The sequence below is a fragment of the Sceloporus undulatus genome, chromosome 3 (genome assembly GCF_019175285.1).
Source record: "Sceloporus undulatus isolate JIND9_A2432 ecotype Alabama chromosome 3, SceUnd_v1.1, whole genome shotgun sequence".
In the NCBI taxonomy this organism is placed as follows: Eukaryota; Metazoa; Chordata; class Lepidosauria; order Squamata; family Phrynosomatidae; genus Sceloporus; species Sceloporus undulatus.
In genome coordinates this window covers 240,589,395-240,608,899 of record NC_056524.1, presented here as the reverse complement: position 1 = coordinate 240,608,899, position 19,505 = coordinate 240,589,395, and the positions used below count along the sequence as shown (strand labels likewise).

The window sequence follows — 19,505 nt, the reverse complement described above, 5'->3', positions numbered from 1 at the left end:
ATAATAATAATAATAATAATAATAATAATAATAATAATAATAATAATAATTCACTCCAAAATTAAACTACATAAATTGCTTCTCAATTCTACCCATGTTTACTTGCAAGTATGTCCACTGAATTGCAAAAAGGCTGAGTTGAATTCAAGCTAGCAGCAGCACCATTTTAAACCCTGGCCTGAAATTACACTGTGCAGTGTCAACAGAGCACAGGATTCACCATGATATGATTTTCTATTGCCAGTGCAATGGTTATACCTCATGAGTACTACTAGTAGTTCCCTGTGGCTCTTGAGCAAAAGCTGCATAATCAGGGTGGTTTAATAAAAGACCAGGGATGGGGAGGATGTGGCTGTATAGGTGTTGGACTACAACTCCCAGTATCCCTCTGAATTTACTATGCTGGCTAGGTCTGCTAGGATGGAATAACAGTCAGACACCATTGGAGGGGCATACCTAGACCAGCCCTGAGTTGGAGCATTAATCTCTGGTAAGGGAAATCCTGGCACAGTGGATGGCTTGTGCAAGTTACAAGGGTGCTTTCTGCACCGGCATTTGGGACGTCCGGAGGATGTCCTATTTTAAAAAAGGGGCGTCTCTTATAGACGCCCCTGGGCCTAGTACGGACTCTGTCCGTACAAGATGGCGCCGGCTCTTCTACATGGCCGGCGCCATCTTTGCGTATCGGACGCTGAGCGTCCGTACGGGTCGCGTCCTTTGTGACGTAGCAAGTGCGCCCCTGGCGCCTCACTACGTCGCAAATGCGACGGAAAAAGAAGCTCCATTTTGGAGCTTCTTTTTCGGTCCGCGCGGGAGTCGCGCCGTGTGGAGGCTCCGGCTCCCCTGCAGACCCACCGGCGGCGGCGGCAGAACACCACAAAGTGGCGGTATGTACCCTGCCTATGTCTCAACCAGAGTCTGAAAAAGTTATTTCGGGGATAAGAATCCCAAGAATACTTCAGCCAGCATGGTCAGTGGCCATGTTGGCTGGGGAATATGGGAGCTGTTATCCAGTGTGGTGTAGTGATTTGAGTGCCGGACTACAACTCTGAAGATCAGCAATTGAATCTTTGCTTGGCCATGGAAATCCACTGTGTGAGCTTGGGCAAGCCAACTCTCTCAGCCTCAGAAGAAGGCAAAGGCAAAACTGTTATGATTGAATCTTGCCAAGAAAACCCCCTGAGACACACAACAACAACATCCCGAATAGTAACTTTCCTCTAAGCTACAGCCTCAGTTACATTGCCATATTCAGTATCTGTCTCTCAGATATTTTCCCTGTGAGGCTAAAGTGGAACTCATGAGACTAAGGTGGAATTTTCTAGAGTTCTGTTTCTAATAATTCTTTAGGCCTATTTTGGTTTTCACTTAAATACACATATCATGATTTCAGGAGGCAGTGACTGCTTCACAGTCAAGACATGCTTCAGCAGGTTCCAAATTCAGTGTGAGCTGTCTGACATGATTCACTTTCCTTACATAGTGTAGATCACCAAACACAGTCTGCCAATTCTTTACATTTACCATACTGTATGGATAGCTACCATGTTTTGGTATATATCCAGAAAAGCACGATGGATGTTTTGGACAGCTATGACATTGGCAGAAGCTATGAAGCTTGTCCCATGAAGCTTATATTAGTTGCATTTCAAGCACACAACCAAGCTATATAAAACTACTACTGTACTGTGGATTTTCAGGTCCTGCCCTTCATAAACTTTGTTTAATTGGTCAAATTACCTGTTATGTCTATTAGGCAGAGCTTGGAAAAGTTGCTTGTTTGCTATTATTCCCAGAATCTCACTGACAGAACAGTCACTGGTTATGATGACTGAGGGATTCTGAAAGTTGTAGTCCAAAGTACTGGTATTAGGTTTAGTCATGTAGAAATTATATTAGCCATCCAGGTCCTTTGTATAACATAATTCAATTGAAGGAAAGAAGTGGACATTCCCATCCTAGGCAAGAACCACTGTCCAGCTTAATTTCTTGCCAGATTGTGATAATGTTATTTAGTAACCTAGAAGTAAATTTATACTAAATCAGGCTTAAACTAGTCCATCTAGCTCAGTGTTGTCTTCACTAGGGATAGGGAAAATCAGGCCTCATAGATGCTGGGCTCAGTGGCATCACTGGGGAATGTGGACCATACTGGGTGACACCCAGAAGAGGGGTGCTCCATTCCCAGTCTTCCTCTCCAGGGAGAAAGCCTGGGGACAGAAGAGCCCTTCCCACACTGGGTGACACCATAGTTAGTGATGCTACTAGTTCGGCTGCAACTCCCATCAGCCCTCCTAGTTAGCATAGTCTGTGCTTATGTTTGCAGAAATAAATTCCCACAATAATATATATATATATTTTTGGTCTTTACATCAGTGCAGGAATATAACCAATTTACACAAGGCTACCTAAAAGGACTTCTACTCTTTTAGTTCTAATTTTAGAACAATATTCAACACAATGTATTTTCACAGAATGAGTTTTACAAAAGACCATAGAGACATATGATAATATAAAACACATTTAGTAGAACAGTTGGAAATAGTGAAACAACAACAACATCAATGAGGATATTTAAAAAGTTAACTACCATATATATATATTAGCATGGATGCAGAACATGGAAATGTTATAGTTTCAACCAAAACTCCCAAACACCCCCCCCCCCCCACACACACACACACAGAGTGCATGGCCCTTTGTTAGAGTTTACTTACTGCTATTAACAGTTTTTTTTCCTCCTCAAGGATTATTTTCATGTTCCTCTCTCTGAAGACAAGCAAGGCAGGAGATATTTGGAACTGATGTATGCAGGAGCAGTATTAAAGGACAGCTGGATACTTGCTGATGTAGGCATCTCAGTTTCATCCATGATTAAATGTGTACTTAAGGTACAGTATGATTGTGTGTGTGTGTGTGTGTGTAAATACACACATGCCAGGCTGCCTAATTAGTACATAAAGTGTATGCTGTTTTCCCCTCTAAATTATAGGACTTGTGCTAGCATCACTTAGTAGTAATCAGAAGCTTCAGACCTTCAAATGGAACACAGAAACCTTCATATAATGACAACAGGAAGGCATTAAGGCAATGAGAGTTACTCCTCAGCCTTACAGTATAAGGGACCTGCAGAAAGTTCAGTATAATAACATTAAATCATAATGTAAGGGACCGCCAAAGATTTTAATAATCTGTATTTCTTAACATTTTGTAAATATTCTATATATCTAATCAAACTCATTTCTAATCAGTTCTTTTTCTGAATAGGCACTTATTCTGTGGAAAGAAAAATCCCTCCACATATATTTAACAGCTCATACAGCAAGCTTATGGGTGTGGTATTCACATCCTTTTAATGGATGTCATGTTTATGACAGAGGCTCTACTTCTTGCTCTATTCTTCAGCTTTGTCCAGCCTTTCCCACAGCTGCCTGGTTTGACTAGCTACTTTTGCTCTAGGTCAACCAGGATGATGGTGGAGGTTGGGTGATGAGATGTAGGGTGCAGAACTAGCTTCAGAAATGATGGGTCCTCAGTGAAGTTTGCGAAGTCCTTCCTTGGTGGGACCTAGTAGATTTATCTGCTAGAAGGAAGAGCAGTGTTCTGGATCACTGCCAGACAGTTGAGAAATGCTACATTCACTGACAGCTGCTTCCCAATGGAGCTGGTGGAGTGAAAGATGGGGTTCATTGCTCAGGCACTGTGGAACATTTAAATGGACCATTTGAGTTCCTACAATGTTATGGACAATGATAATTCAGGAATATCACAGCAAATGCAAATGTTAACTCCCAGACTCAGTCAGATTTCAATTTTGGATATGATTGCTACCTTATTGGCAAAGAGGCTGTGAGAAGTTGTCCATCTCATTAGGTTCATACTTTAGTTCCCTCCCAGATGGGTTCCTGCCTTAGTCTTTAAAAATGATTTTAGAACAAACTAATAAAATGTAAACTTAAAGCAAAATTGAAAAGAGAGTACTCTCATCCCTCCACATTCTCTGGGGATAGGGGCACAGGACCGCCATGAATGTGAACAACTGCAAATAACAAAAACACTATATTTTTACCTGAGGGAAAACTCTCTCTGGGAATCTCTAGGTTCTCCAGTGCAACTCTTTGGTCAACATCTGCCAGACATTGACCATAGAATTGTGGTGGAGAAACTACAGATTCTTAGTAAAGTGTTCTCTCTTGGAATCTCTAGGTCCTTCAGTACAACTTTTGGTTAAAGTTGATCACAGAGTTGTGCTGGAAGACCTAGATATTCCTAGAGAAAACATATTAATAAAATCCATGAATAATCAAATTCACAAAAGTCAAAGCTGCAAATGTGGAGAGAGGAGTGCAGGGGAGGGGCATTTCAAATTCTTATCCAGAGAGTTCTAGGGCCTCACTAAACTACAAACCTCAGAACTCCACAGGATGTTGCCATGGCAGTTAAAGTGGAATATAGCTCCAGAACAGTGTAGTGTGATAAGGATCTGAGTTGCCTGTGGTGTAGATTAATTCCCTTTTGTAAGGCTTCTTTTCATCTGATGTGGCCCCAGTTATAATTTGTCAGCTTTATGCAGTTGTTGTTGTTATGTGCTATCAAATCGGCTTTACCCTGAAGGCACTAGAACCAATCAATATATTATTGGAAATTGCAAGTAGGGCCAGAAATATTTCAAATATAAGTATTTGAACAGGGGACTGCCAAAGAATACTGGGGGAAGACAGCAGCAAACAACCTCTGAATATTCCTTGCTTAAGAAAATCTTATGCAATTCATGGAGTCATTGTAAATCAACAGATGACTTGAAGACACATGCATGCACTCAAGCACGTGCACACACAAACACAAGATACCTTCAAGAGTCCCAGTCTTACAAATGCAGGCCTGTGACTTTCATTATTGAATGAATTCATAAGTAGTGTGGTCTTCCTATTTTCTTACTGCCTTCAACTTCAACATTATCAGCTTTTCCAATGGCTTGTGTCAACTCATGATACATCCAAGATATGATAGTCTCAATTTAGTGACATTGCTGACATTGGTATCATCTGGTGTGTGTGGAGGGGCGAACTGCCTTGCCCTCCCCCCTGCCTGCCTAGACCCCTGCTGAAGCAACCACCCTACCAAGGCCTTCAGGATGCAGCATAGCTGCATCCATGCAAACCTTGAAGGCAGCCAGCCACACAGACCACTGCTGGGGCAGCCTCAAGGCTATGCTGGACCCTGAAGGGGGGTATTGAAGGGGGCAGCACTGTGGCCTCAGGAGGAACCGTTTAGGGTCTGGTGCAGCTGCTAGGCAAGCAGGAAAGTATCCTTTCTCACTTGCCCAATAGCTGTACCAGTAAGTATACCATCCCATATATATAAAAAGGGAGAGCTTTTCAGTGCAGCTTGGCTGTGACTTCAAGTGCTTAAAATACACTGGTGCCTCGGGTTACGAAATTAATTCGTTCCGCCATTCCTTTCGTAACCCGAAAATTTCGTAACCCGAAAAGGCTTTCCGTTAGCACTGGAAAGCCTATAGCTGCACTTTGCAGCATTTGAATTTCGCGCCGAAATGAATTTCGTAACCCGAAAAATATTTCGTAACCCGAAACAGTTTTTGCCAATCCAACTTTTTCGTATCCCGGAAATTTCGTAACCCGATCATTTCGTATCCCAAGGCACCAGTGTAATTCATTCTGGTTTACTGTATTTTCTTAATCTGCTAGAATGATTGTTGCTGCTGGCACAGCATTATTGGGGGCCCAGAACAGGTAAAGAAAAACCAGTGGCTTCTGCCTAATCCACTCCTGTATCTGAGATAGATACCATTTTTGTGCAGTATACAGGCACAGAACTAACCTGGGAAAAGTCATCAGCATACTGATAACACCCCACCCCATGCCTCCGGATAATCTCTCCCAATGGCTTCATGTATATGTTAAAGAGCATCAGTGACAGGATGGCGCTTTGTGGGACGCCACAATTAAGCTCTTTCCTTGCAGAGCAACTGTCCCCGAGCATCATCCTCTGGAATCTGTCTGAGAGGAAGGAACGGAACCACTGCAATGCAGTGCCTCCAATCCCCAGACCTTCCAGGCGACTCAAGAGGATGTCATGGTCTATCCCTTGCTCTCCTAGGGCAAAGAGTCAAAGAAGTTCAATTACTTATGGCAAGGCTTACTTGACTTGTTTGTTTTATTTCACCTATATATGTTGTTGGTTTGTTAGGCTTAAAAGTTTAATGAAACACTGAGCTGTTCTTTTTTTGTAGTTTAGGAACCTATCCCTATTCTTTCCATGTTATTTCTGATTGGTGCCCAATTTTCTGTTAATTAAGTTGTGCTCAGGAAGACATCTACTTCATTAGCTGAGGTTTACCTGTATTAACACTGGAATGCCAATGTTCTTATTGGGTTTTCTTTCCAGGAAGAAGACAAGCCTATTCTCTATGTATACAATGCTGTCACTCATGAAAAAGTGTCCATAATGGGAACAATTTTTCTTCTTGCATCAGAGGTTTCTCAGCTGAAAACTCTGGTAACCTTGAAGTGTGGCTTTCCAAACAGCATTTATTGCCTCAGGACATCAGAGGGCAGGGAAATGTATGACTGCAATACCTTGAGTGATTATCAGTTAGATATAGGTAAGACTGCATTTTTACCTATTCTTACTTGACAACTTTTTTTTCTAAAGCCATCTAAATTTAAGGTTGCATAATCATGCACCTGGGGTAAGCCCAGTGAACTCAGTAAAGCTTACTTTTATATAGACTTGCACAGGATTCCACTTCAAGAAATGTATTTAATTTTCATTTAGGAAATACTCCAAAATATAAATTTTAATTATTCCACTCCCCACCCCCACACCTCCCGGTATATAGTACTCAAGATGACCCACAGTAATGAAACACATAGCAAGATAATTATTAAGAGAGAATGAAATTAAAAGCTCCATTTAAAAAAATCATATTAAAACACATTTTAAAACTTGTCCCCCCTGAAAGTACAATATCCACCTGTAACAAGCTCTCCCCTAACCAGCTGCAAACTGTCAAAAGTCTAACTGAATTCAAATATTTTTTCTTGCTGATGGAAGGATTATGGGGAAGAGACCAGCCTGGCTGGGGCCCATTCATACTACACAATTATGGCACTATATTCCACTTTAGTTTCCAAGGCAACTTGTTGTGGTATCCAGTTTAAGGAGGACTATTTCATAGGTTGCACGGTGCTATAACTGTGTAGTGTGACAAGGGTCCTTGCAAGAGGTATCACAAAATATTTCTTGAACTAGCACCATATTTTATCATGCTATATTATTATCCTACACTCCAGTCCCAACCTCTGAATACTTTAAAAGTGCTAAAACAAATGCATCTAGTACAAAATAAATAGTTTAATTTTCTGAAGGATGCATTTAGTCAAATTGTTCATCTATTGTTCAGACTGTGCTGGTTTGGTTCACACTAAGGAAAAAAATAAAAGACCCAAACTGTAGGAGATAATCTATATCTGTGTAGTTTGCAGAATTACTGATAATCCACACATCCAAAAAAATTAAAAAAGTAAACATAAACTTTTTAAATTTACATTACTGTTTACATTTCATTTAAGATTTAGTGGGAGAGTTTCCTCTCTCTCCCATCATTGTGAGCAGAAGACCATGTGGAAGCCCAAAGGAGTATTCCTGAATGTATTGCCCCAAATATGGAATACACTTCCCTTGCAGGCCCAACTGATTCAGACATCACATTGCCCTTATTTCAGCAGCAAGTTAAACTCAAAAGGAAACTAAAGAGATCATTGCTTGGTTTCCAATTTATCAGTTTTCTGCTTTTATTCTGTTTCAATTGATATATTGTTTTAAATTGTCTCATTATTTAAGGTGATGTTATTGATTGTTCCCTCCACTTGAGTTTTGTCAATACAGAGTGGGTTAGAAACAATGTTGGCTGGTGGTTTCCATCTTGCTGGGGCAGTGAATCTATTTTGGGTTTAAGTCTAAATTTAAAGGAGCTATCCAACAAGCTGAACTCAGTATCAAAAAGAGGTTGATTACTTTGAAGTTTGTTCATTTGAAGTTTGGACTAAACCCCAAAGTGGATTAACTGCTACATGGATGTGAGGCCACAACTGCCAATGGTTAAAAATATTTTAACAAATACAATACATAATAAATAATATTAACCAAGTCACAGATTAAGGGTGCTTGCTTAAAATTTCCTTCTGTGAAGGACTGGGATACCTGATATCTATTGCTTTTTCGTTAGACAGCATATGAAAACTATGGTTCAGAAATCCATGGATGGTATAGTGAACAAAGATATGAACACACACAAATAATTGGAATTCCTTTTTTTCTTTTTCTTTTTGGTAGGTGCAACTCTTCATTTGGATGTTTGGGATGGATGGAAAGAATTCCTGACTGCATGCCTCTTAGGAAACACACCCAAGGTGCAACACTATCTGTCCAAGGAAGAACCTGTACTCAAGTATGGTGACTCAAATCAAATCTTAAATTTTCCTCTTTCAGGCTGAGAATGTTCAAAAATCCGTCTTAACTCTCTCACAAACAAATATACCCCGAGAACAATGATACAACATCCCTGTATTATGTTTAACGACAATGCATGCCTACAGAGCTGTTAGGAGCCATGAGTCAATGTCACACTCCTAGGCACCACCTCTCACAATTTAACCATATGGAATTCAGCACTGTTTTACCAGTTGGGATCCACCCACAAAAATGTATACAGGTTCTCACACATTCTCTTATAGCTTGCAGTAGGGTGTGGGTACAAAGCATGGTGAAAGATTTTGTTTTACTACGCTGCCTCTTTCCACATGCAACAACATCTTTGGTGTCAGTAAGTGCTAAAAATTCTAGTACCAATTCAGATTAAGGACAGATGAAAGATATATATATATATAAAAAATCTGAACATTGTGACTCCTTTCATTTTTGTGACTAAAGGGGAAGTTGGTGGACAAAGCCCCTGGATCATAAGAAAGCTTGACACAACCTATCACATGGTTGTCTTGGCAAGATTTGTTCAGGGAGGGCTTGCTCTGAGGCTGAGAGAGTGTTACTTGCCCAAAGGCACATAGTGGGTTCCCATGGCCAAGTGGAGAATCTATCCCTGGTCTCCAGAGTTGTAGTCCAACACTTAAACCACAACCCCACATTGGCTCTCTTTCCTCACTCTAACCACTACATTACACTGGCTTTCAGTTGTCTAATTTTTTATCTGTTCAATTAACTAAAGAATCATCCAACTGTCATAATTCTGTGTCATCATATTTCTTTGAAATACAGCCTTTGGCCTGTTACAGACAGCCAAAATAAAGCTGCTTCGAGTCACAGTGGAGGTATGGTGTTTCAATGATGCATGCGTCCTAAGAGTCCAGAAGTCACACCAAAGCCACGCTCCGAGTTGTGGCTTTTGCTTCTGTACTCTAGGACCATGCATCATTGAAACACCATACCTCCGTGACTCGAAGCAGCTTTATTTTGGCTGTCTGTAAAGGCCTTTTGTTTGAGGACCCTTTAAACCAAAGTTTGGATGTCCTCTCAGGTCTCCTTGGAACACAAAACCTACAAACTTGATTTGCAAATGATCTTTTCCCCCACATTTCATAGCTATGATGTATTGTACACCTGCTTCTTTCAATATCAAAAGAAGGGTAGCGCTTTATATGGCAGCCTTTTTTGGAAATCTTCAGCTTTCAGCTTGGCTCCGAAGAGGGTACAGGGCCCACTTGAAGCGTTGGTGTGCATCCCTATCGTGAGTGGTGTTATGAAAACAATCATCCAGATGACACAAAATGCCCTGTGCATGCAGCTGCAGAAGCAGGCCAACTCATGAATGCGGAAAGCCTTTGTTAATTACAGTGCCCTATGCCCTCGAATGCCAAATTCTACAGGGCAAACTCCACTGCAGTTATGCATCCAACACAGACATAACGACTGTGTGTCTGTATTTAGTCACCAAGATATGGTCTGTGGTTTCCTACCTAATTTTTTCTCTTCCCATGAAATCATATTAAGTTAAAACTGTGGCTCTTAAAGCTCAAAACAATATCCATAAGAAAAAACGATGCAACCAGGCAGCAACTTTCAGAACACGAGTTGGGGATATTGTCTTGTGGATGGCTACACAAAACCAGAAATGACTTCCAGGGGTTTTTATTCAGCCAGAGTCAAGGATATAGATAGTAGAGTCTGTAAATTGCCACACTTAAACCAGCGGTTTCAACATGAAGAGCATGCCTGTGGGGGCTCAGAATTTCAAAGAGGTACTTCAAAGGAACCAATGTCAAGTTACCACCAGTGAAAGATGGGAACAAGATTGCTGACCTAGACAAGCGGCAGCGAAAAAAGGACACCAGAAGAAGAGCATCTTAGCAATGAAGACAATGGACCAAACTATGTGTTTAGCCCAAGTTCTCTACCCCCTGCACCTGTCCCCCAAGCCGTCTTATTATATTCCATACCCAATGCAAAGTTCCTGTTAAATCCTTCTCTGGGGACTTTTCAGAACAACAGTGGAAGAACTCCAAGGGAGAATGCAATCTACTGCTTAGCCAAGCAAGTAGTATGTTTCTCCCTCCCCACTTTAAAAAACAAGGATTTGTGACTCAGAATACAGACACTTCTGGCTTGGTGTGTAGAATCATAAAAATCTATGATCTATGAGTCTAGGTTGTACACACCCAACCCAGAAGTGAGCAGCTAATGACACTTAGTGGAGTAGCACCTTCTTTTCAAATGCTGCCTTCAATAATAATAATGAAACCAGAATTAAGCATAAACAACACTAACAGTAAAATATATGTTGCAAACTTTTGAAGCTCCACTGCTTCATCCTTGCCTGATGAAGAAACCAGAGGAGTTTCAAAAGCTTAACATATATTTTATGAATTTTGGCCCAATAAATGTATCACTGCTTTTGTGAATTATGTTATTGTATTTTGCTATATTACCAACACATCGACCCCTGATATGTATTCTGAGACAAAGGTTCATAATAGAAGCCCACTTCTCACACCTTCCGTCTCACCACACATGTGTACAAGAGCTGACAACTAAACCAATAATGAGTTAAATGTATAGAACTGGTCAGATAGGAGGGTTTTTTATTCTCTTTCCCTCTCACCACTCTCCTATGAATATCCAGTTTGTTATTTAAACTCTTCTGAGCATAAAATGCAATGACTATTTGGTTGCTGGGAGGAAACATCACACAGCAAATGTGAGTTATTCTACAAGTAATCATAAATAATGCTAAGTGGTTTTTAAAAGCCTTTAGGTGAGAGGATTTGTGTTTTTTTTGGTTTTTTTAAAATGAGTTGTAAAGATTCTGCCAGAAACCTGAAAGTTATCTTTTGGATTAACAGCCCAAGAAATGACACCAGCAAGGCCACATGACTTGAGAAAATGAACTTGAAGCCACACACACAACACACATGTATAAAAAAGTAAGATCTGCTTTGGCACAAAGCCGTGAATAAACTAGTTATCTTTTAAGGATGCTGCCAAACCCAGAATCATAGAGTTGGAAGAGACGGCAAGGGCCCCAGCCCATCCAACCCCCCTGCCATGCAGGAAATCTAAAAATCAAATCTTCCACGACATGGCCATCCAGCCCTGTTTGAAGACCTCTAAGGAAGAAGAACTTCACTACACTCCGAGGGAGTGTGTTCCACGGTTGAATAGCCCTTACTGTCAGGAAGTTCTTCCAATGTTGAGTTGGAATCTTTTTTCCTGGAGCTTGGCTCATCCATGTGCGGTGGGTAGTCTCTGGAGCAGCAGAAAAACAAGCGAGCTCCCCTCAATATGACACCCTCAAGTATTTAAACAGGGCTATTATATCACCCCTTAACCCCTCCAGGCTAAACATCCCCAGCTCCCTAAGTCATTCCTCATTTAACAGGGCTATTCCAGACCTTCACCATTTTAGTTGCCTCCTTTGGACACGCTCCAGTTTCTCGACATCCTTTTTAAATTGTGGTGCCCAGAACTGGACACAATATCCCCCCTTCCCTTCCCTTACTAAGGTTTTGTTTTGAATTGTGTTAGAAGCAATAATAGAATCTCCAGTTATGGAAGCTTGCCAGTTCTCATTTGTAGGGTTACAACAAGATGTTGGAAAGATCAAAGATTCCACAGATGGGTAAATACTGCCATCATTGTTAGCAAGGTGTCTGTACAATACAATGTTACCCTCTAGTCAAACACAGCTAAAGAAAAATAGCTCAATGAAAACAACTGATTTAGTATAGAGTATGTTGGACTTAGCATGTCACAACAAGATGTCAGGATATTGATTTCCACTTTATATCGCCATGGAAACATCTACTGGTGATCCTGTGAGATCTGTAGTTTAGGAGGGTATTTAGAATTCTTAGCCAGAATGATCGATTACCAAACCAAAATACAAATTCCAGATTCCACTGCTGCGGATGTTTAAAGTGGAATCATAGTAGTGCCTGGCCCCTCCCTGTTTGCCTTTTGCCAGCAAATGAAAATGTTTTTTTATCAGGCAGGCTTTTAAAAATCATGGCAGGTGGTTTTTACATGGGGTATGTTTTAATTTTTTAAAATTTTATACATTTTCAATCTTAATTTTATGTTAACTAGGTTGTTTTAAATCATTTTTAAAAAAAAAATGTTTGAAAATTTGTTTCTCTTGTGAGCTGTCTGAGTCCCTTTTGGAAAAAAGGCAGCATAATAATAATATACAACGGAGTAGTGTGAAAATGCTCCATTAGCCAATCTCACCTACTCAATGCTTTCTCTCGGGGTATGTTGACCACCTAAAACAAGAAGAGAGATCCAGTTTCCTTCAGATGCTGCGAACTATAGTTTGCATCATGCCTGACTATTGACTCCCCTGACTGTATTTGGCAGTTGAAATCAAACAACTTCTGGAGGGCTACAATTCCTGTCCCCTAAAAGGGTGCAATCTTCTCACTTCTCGTGTTTTGCCACTTACATCAGGAACTCCCATAACATTTGTCCTGTGTAATAATCAAGCTCCTCCCTCAAGCTCTAGTTAACATTAAAAGTCAGATCTTCCACGTCTAACCAACCAGCAATCCAATACTTAAATAACTAGTGCCTTTGCTCTCCATTTGGTCCCTTGCTAACTTCAAACTTTCCCTTTCCCAGCTTAAATACAGATTGTAAACTACTTGGGGCAAGGGGTCGTCTTTTGCTTGTGTTGCTCAGAAATCCTATGTATACTGACAGTGCTATATTAATCCAATTACAGTAATTAATATATTAAGATTCTTTTTGTTATATTACTTGCACTAACATAATTGGCAGCTTGATTATGCTGCAAAGGTTACCAATATCAATTTATTATCTACTATTTATATGCAGTCATTAAAAAAGAGAAGCCTTGGCTCCAACAACTGGCATTGCAAGAACCCACCAAGAAAAGCATATGCAAAGCTGTATATACTGATGAGATCCAGTTTTAAGTGAGCATTCTTCCAAGGATGATTCAGGGGGACTTGTAATTTGCATATCATACTACACATGCATAATTGCTTAGAACTTAAGAACGTCTCCCTGTTTGCTACACGAAAATGACAATCCAAAAGATGGTCAAGACAGGTTTTAAAAGGCATAATAATATGAAAGCTAATAACAACAGTCATCCGTGACTGAAAAATTTTTGAGAACCCTTGAATGAAGCAACTATAATCTACCAGGCTGGTAAGTAGCCAAATGCTTTAATTTGCTTACATTTTATTTACACACACTCCATCTGAGAAGAAGGAAAGAGAAGGTCTTTTTTCACATGAAAAGACAACTGAAGTTGAACTGTTTAGTAGTTGTTTTCATCCTCAAAGCCCTGTGAGAAATTGTGGTATGAGAAACAAGTTTAACCAGATGTCTTTTGGCTACTGAAGGATGATATCAGTTGAACCTTGAAAAAAGACATTTTGTATGAAACAATACAACAGATATCATACTGTGAGAAGTAGACCTAACACATCCACGAAGGCCAAGGAGAAAGCTGAAGTACTCCTTGGAGCTTTAAAATTGTATGAATTGTCATTATAGCCACTAGGTTGACCAGAAGAAAGCTGGAGAAGGATCCTGTACCTTATGGTTTGCATGAGAGAAATTTCAGCAATGTTTGTTACCTGGTTGCATGGCAAGCAAAACCTGTTGAATTCCCTTTTCCATACAACATTAAAAGTATAGAGCCCTCTCCAGTTTCAACTCTGGCACCACAACAGTCATCGAATCACATTATTATAACGTTCTCATTCTGTCAAGAACATGGTTCTCCATGTAGAAAAATTATTTGGTGTTAATGTGAAAATTTAATTCTGCTATTGATCAGTGTTTAATTTTTCTCTGTTCAGCATACCTTTATCAGATATCCTTATCTAGGTTATATTTTTGTGTTCCTTAATAAAACCAGACTTTTAGAGTTTGAAGGGACCCTGTAGGCCACCGAACCCAAATGCAAGAAACTTCAGCTATAAGCGTCCTATCAAGTTGCGGTCTTGCTTTTTTAAAAGATGTCCAGCAAAACATTCCACCACCGCTCTAAGTAATTGGTTCCACTACTGAACTGCTTTTTACCATGAAGGTTCCCTCAATATTCAATAAAAATAACTCTCTGTAATTAAAAACCGTTAGCCCTGGTTCCTACATCCTTAGGAAGCAAAGAACAAACCGCACCACTTCTCTCTGACAGCCCTTCAGATATTTAAAAAGTGCAATCATGCATCATGTCACCTCTTAGTCTTTTTCTTCACCAAAGTAAACATGCCCCTCCCTCAATATCCCTCAACGTATGTCTTTGTCATAACTCTATCATCCTGTTTCCTTTCTGTGAACCTGCTCCACTTTTTTAATACCTCTTAAATGAGATGCCCATAACAGAGTACAAGTACTCGAATCCTGACTAGTTCAAAGTATGGTAGGACTAATATTTTCCTTGACTTGTTTTTATTAACATTATTTGCCTTCTTTGCTGCAGCTTCACACTGCTGGGTCATGTTCAATTTATGATCAACAATAATCACAAGCTTCTTTTCATATGTACTAAGCCAAATATCTCCATCCTATACTTGTATGTTTGGTTTTTGTGGCTTAAATCTGAATTTTATTCTGTTAGTTTTGGCCCAATTTTATAATTTATCAAGATCCTTTTGAATTCAGTTTCTATCTTCCATTGTGTCAGCTACTCCTACCAGTTTTATGTCATTTGCAAACCTAATAAGGATCCCCCCAACCTCATCATCTAGTAATTGATAAAAGTGTTGAAGAGTGATGCTCTCAGGACAGAACTCTGCAGCACTCCTTTCAAGACTTCACTCTAGTTTGAAGGGAGCTATCAGTGATGACTCTTTGAACACATTTTTCCAACCAATTGTGGATCCATGTGACAGTGTTTCTATCTATTTCACATTTAATCAGCTTGCTAATCAAAATATGCTGGGGGACTTTATCAAATGCTTTGCTGAAATCTAAATAAACAACATCTACAGCATTCCCACTGTCTACTTAACTACTGACCTTATTTTTTTCAAAAACTATATAAGACTAGTTCGTTAGGATTTATTCTTGGCAAACCCATGTTAGCTCCTACTAATAACTGAATTGTCATCCAGGTAAACACTCTCTTTACATACACTTCTTTATAGTTTGTTTTAATATTTTTTCCTGGTATTGAGTTCAGGATGACAGGTCTGTAGTTCCCTGGATTTTTTTCCTGCCCTTTTTGAAAAGAAAGACAATGTTTGTTCTTTTCCAGTTGTCAGGCACATTGGTTCACCTGCTATAATAAATTTGATAATGCAGATGTAGAGCTTTTGCTTCTGTTCACAAACTTCTTAACAGAGTAACTGATGCAGAAATAACATAGAGAGATTTATAAGCACTACATTTCCCTGTCTTACAACCTGTCATGGAGCAGGAAAAGAGGGGACACTTACTATTCAGAAAATAAGAAACCAGCACAAATACAGTAGTCATTTCAACATTTGTGGAAACACCAACGATGCCCATCAATTGAACTATACTAGCAGCAACACCTGCATGACACATGGACACAGAAGAAGCCAATTAATTCTGGATGATGGGGCATGCTGCTAGGTCATTTCCTTCCACCACAAGCTCAGTGCCACTATAGTCCCACTCTCTGAACCTTTCTGGCATAAGCAACAATGAACCTCCTAATATAGTGGGTCATGGGTATCCTCTGAGGTTTGGTTCCAGCCCAGGACTCCCTGTGGATACCAAAATCCATGGATGCTCAAGCCCCATTAAATACAAAGGCATAGTGAAATTGTTTCCCTTATATAAAATGGCAAAAGCAAGATTTGCTTTTGGATATATATATATATATATATATATATATATATATATCACATTTTAAAGCCATGGAAGTTTGAACCTGTGGGTAAAGAATCAATGGATACGGAGGGCCGATTGTATGTAGTCCTCAAGAATTTCAGCGGGACATTTGTGACAGAACCTTTCTTTAGGTTGGTTCTGACATTCCAACTTTTGGGCTATTGCAGAACTTGCCTCTTTACCCTTCAGATCTCTCTGTGGATTTGCTACTCATGATTTAGGATGATCACTATACTAGACAAAAGGCTGTGTTGGTCAACAGGATTCATTGTGGTAAAACATTATTGGGCTTACTTTGGCCTCATTCACACTACATAATAAACCAGTTTTCAAACCAATGTAAACCAGTTTAAAGGGCCCTTGTTCACACTTGAGCCAAATTTCTGGAACAGTTTGCCGGGGGGCACAGTGCTAAATCCAGTTAAACTGGTCCTTCCAAATCCAGGGCATTCCCTACATCTTTTAAAATGAATTGATTCAGTGCAAGTGTGAACATGCTATTGATTGGATTCGGTTCTCTGCGGCACGGTCACCTCTGTGACGCAACTCCATTTTGATGAATATGAATGCGAAGTGGAGTAAATTGGAATGGGCAGATTAGATCACGGTTTGAGTAGTGTGAACATTATTCGGTGCTAAATCGCTTCACTGATCCGATACAACCATCAGTTCATTATGTAGTGTGAATGAGGCATTTGTTCATTATTGTTTTAAACATCTAACCTTATGCTGGCTGCACACACAGTGCACCCGAATACCTTCGTTTCAAAGACAGTTAACACTACTCCAGGGTGACCAGATGTCATAACTGCAAAGGAGGACAAGGCACTGGCCATTCAAGAAAAAAATAATAATGGAGGACATCCCCATAGAAAAGCTTAAAAACACACATAGGAATATAAATTCATGCTTCTTAGGCTCAAAATAGAAGACATCTTGAAAAAACTTCTGGACAGAAGGTAATGAAATTGAGAACACGTCCCCGGAAAAGGAGGACGCTGGTCACCTTGTCCGTGTCTGGATTTTTGGAGAGGCCTTAATAAACACGGTTGAGGTTGTAGCTGGTCTCCACAAAGGAGGATCCGTGTTGTCATTTTTTCAACCAACAATGAGGGCCAGTGTAGTGTAGTAGTAGTGGTTTGAAGGTTGGATTCTGGAGATCAGAGTTTGGTTCCTACTCAAACATAATAATCAGGGCTGGGGAGCAGGAGTAGGAGTAAAGGAGTAAGAAGAGTAGGAGTAGGAATAAGGAGTAACAATATATATACAAGGGACCCTTGTTATCCACTGGGGTTTGGTTCCTGGGGCTTCTGTGGATACCAAAATCTGTGGATGCTCCCATTAAATACAATGGCATAGTAAAATTGAGTCCCTTATACTGTAAATAATGGCAAAATCAAGGTTTGCTATTTGGAATTTATACTTTTTTGGAATATTTTCAAGTTGTGGATGCTTGAATCCATGGATAAAAAAATCTGTGGATAAAGAAGGCTGACTCTCTCTCTCTAATATTATATACACTTGTCCCTCCATATTCACAAGACCCCTGGGAATATTGAAAAACTGCAAATAACAAAAACACCATGTTTTTACCTGAGAGGACACCTCTCTAGGAATCTCTAGGTCCTCCAGTGCAACTCTGTAGTCAATGCCCGACAGACACTGACCATAGAACTGCCCTGGAGGAGCTACAAAGGCCTAGTAGAGTGTTCTCTCTAGGAATAATCTCTAGGTCTTTCAGTGCAACTTTTAGTTAAAGTTGACCATAGAGTTGCACTGGAGGACTTAGATATTCCTAGAGAGAACATATTAACCAAATCCATGAATAATCAAATCCGTAAATATCAAAGCTGCAAATATGGAGGGATGGGTGTGTATGAGTGTGTGTGTGTGTGTGTGTGTGTATATATATATATATATATATAACACAAAAAGTAAAAAACGGTGCATGCATGTACAATATAGTAACAGGAATAAGGAGTAACACATATATTTTGCTACTCCTTATTCCTGTTATTATATTCACAGAACCCTAGAGCTGGAAGAGACCCCAAGGGCCATGCAGGAACTCTCAATCAAAGCATCCCCATTGACAGATGGCCATCCAGCCTTTGCTTAAAGACCCCAAGGAGGGAGACTCCACTGCACTCCCAGAAAGAGATCAGACATTGGAAAACCTTTATTTATTTATTTATTTATTTAAACAATTATTGAGGAGTAGGAGTGACATTAAGGGGGGCAATCTTACTCCAGAGTAGGGCAGGGAGTAACCCCAAAGTCATCATTACTCCTCAGCCCTGATTTAAGAAGAAGAAGAAAAAGCCACACTCTCTCAGCCTCAGAGGATGGCCTAGTCCTCCGGGGCGAGGCCATTAGTCTGGACCTAGCTCTCCAAGGGGAGGAAGGAACGGATGTACTGAGCGGAACCCTTCTGCTCTGGGCCTTGTTCCGACCGGGGCCCGGAGGAGGAGGCTGGGGCGGCGCCGGGCGGCCATTTCGAGGGCGGGCGGATGGGCCGCTGAGGGCTGGGAGGCGATGCTGCTGGTTCTGTCGGAGGAGCACAAGGAGCACCTGGGCTTCCTTCCCCGGGTGGAGGCCCAAGGTACGGGCCAGGCTGGCGTCCGGGCCTCCGCCTTTTCCAGGAGGCGTCCTCCTCCATGCTTCATGAGCTCCTGCCCACGGGAGGAACTCCCGAAGCGCCTTCGCCCTGAGGAGCAGGGTTAAGGAGGACGGGGTTTACATTTACAGGAGGGTGACCTGGGGTCCTCCTTTTCCAGGACGCGTCCTCCATCTTCATCACCTTCTGTCCGGGAGGATGCCCCAAGAAGCACGAGTTCATATTGAGAGCAGTGTTTCTGGCTCAGGTCGAGCAGAGGCTCCCCTTCCCTCCTTTTCATCCCCTTCTCAAACCCAGGAGGGATTCCCAAAGGGCCTCCATTAGGGCTCAGAAGCATCCATTTACCTTTATATTCCTCTTTTCAGCTTTTATTTTCTGCCCAGGAGGAGTTTCCAAAGAGCCTCCGATTTGAGGAGGCTTAAACAGCATGGATTCACATTTACATGAGTGTTTTTAGCTCAGGGTGACCAGGCGTCCTCCTTTTCCAGGACACGTCCTCCATTTCATGACCTTCTGCCCA

General features: G+C 40.8%; 2 protein-coding genes across 3 annotated transcripts in view; both read left to right on the top strand.

The window, feature by feature from the left end:
• The window catches only part of ANKUB1 (ankyrin repeat and ubiquitin domain containing 1), a 104,883-nt gene that overhangs the window by 1,935 nt on the left and 83,443 nt on the right, over positions 1-19,505 (top strand). Inside the window, 3 exon segments of the mRNA XM_042460104.1 lie at positions 2,748-2,891; positions 6,409-6,625; positions 8,359-8,473. Coding sequence (XP_042316038.1) covers positions 2,748-2,891; positions 6,409-6,625; positions 8,359-8,473 — 476 coding nt within the window.
• The window catches only part of COMMD2 (COMM domain containing 2), a 98,148-nt gene continuing 97,480 nt past the window's right edge, over positions 18,838-19,505 (top strand). Inside the window, exon 1 of one of the 2 annotated variants that reach the window (XM_042460117.1) lies at positions 18,838-18,970. In XM_042460117.1, the coding sequence (XP_042316051.1) occupies positions 18,904-18,970 (67 nt within the window). In that variant the 5' untranslated portion in view covers positions 18,838-18,903. The remainder of the gene's footprint in view (positions 18,971-19,505) is intronic. The other variant, XM_042460118.1, reaches the window with a different exon arrangement.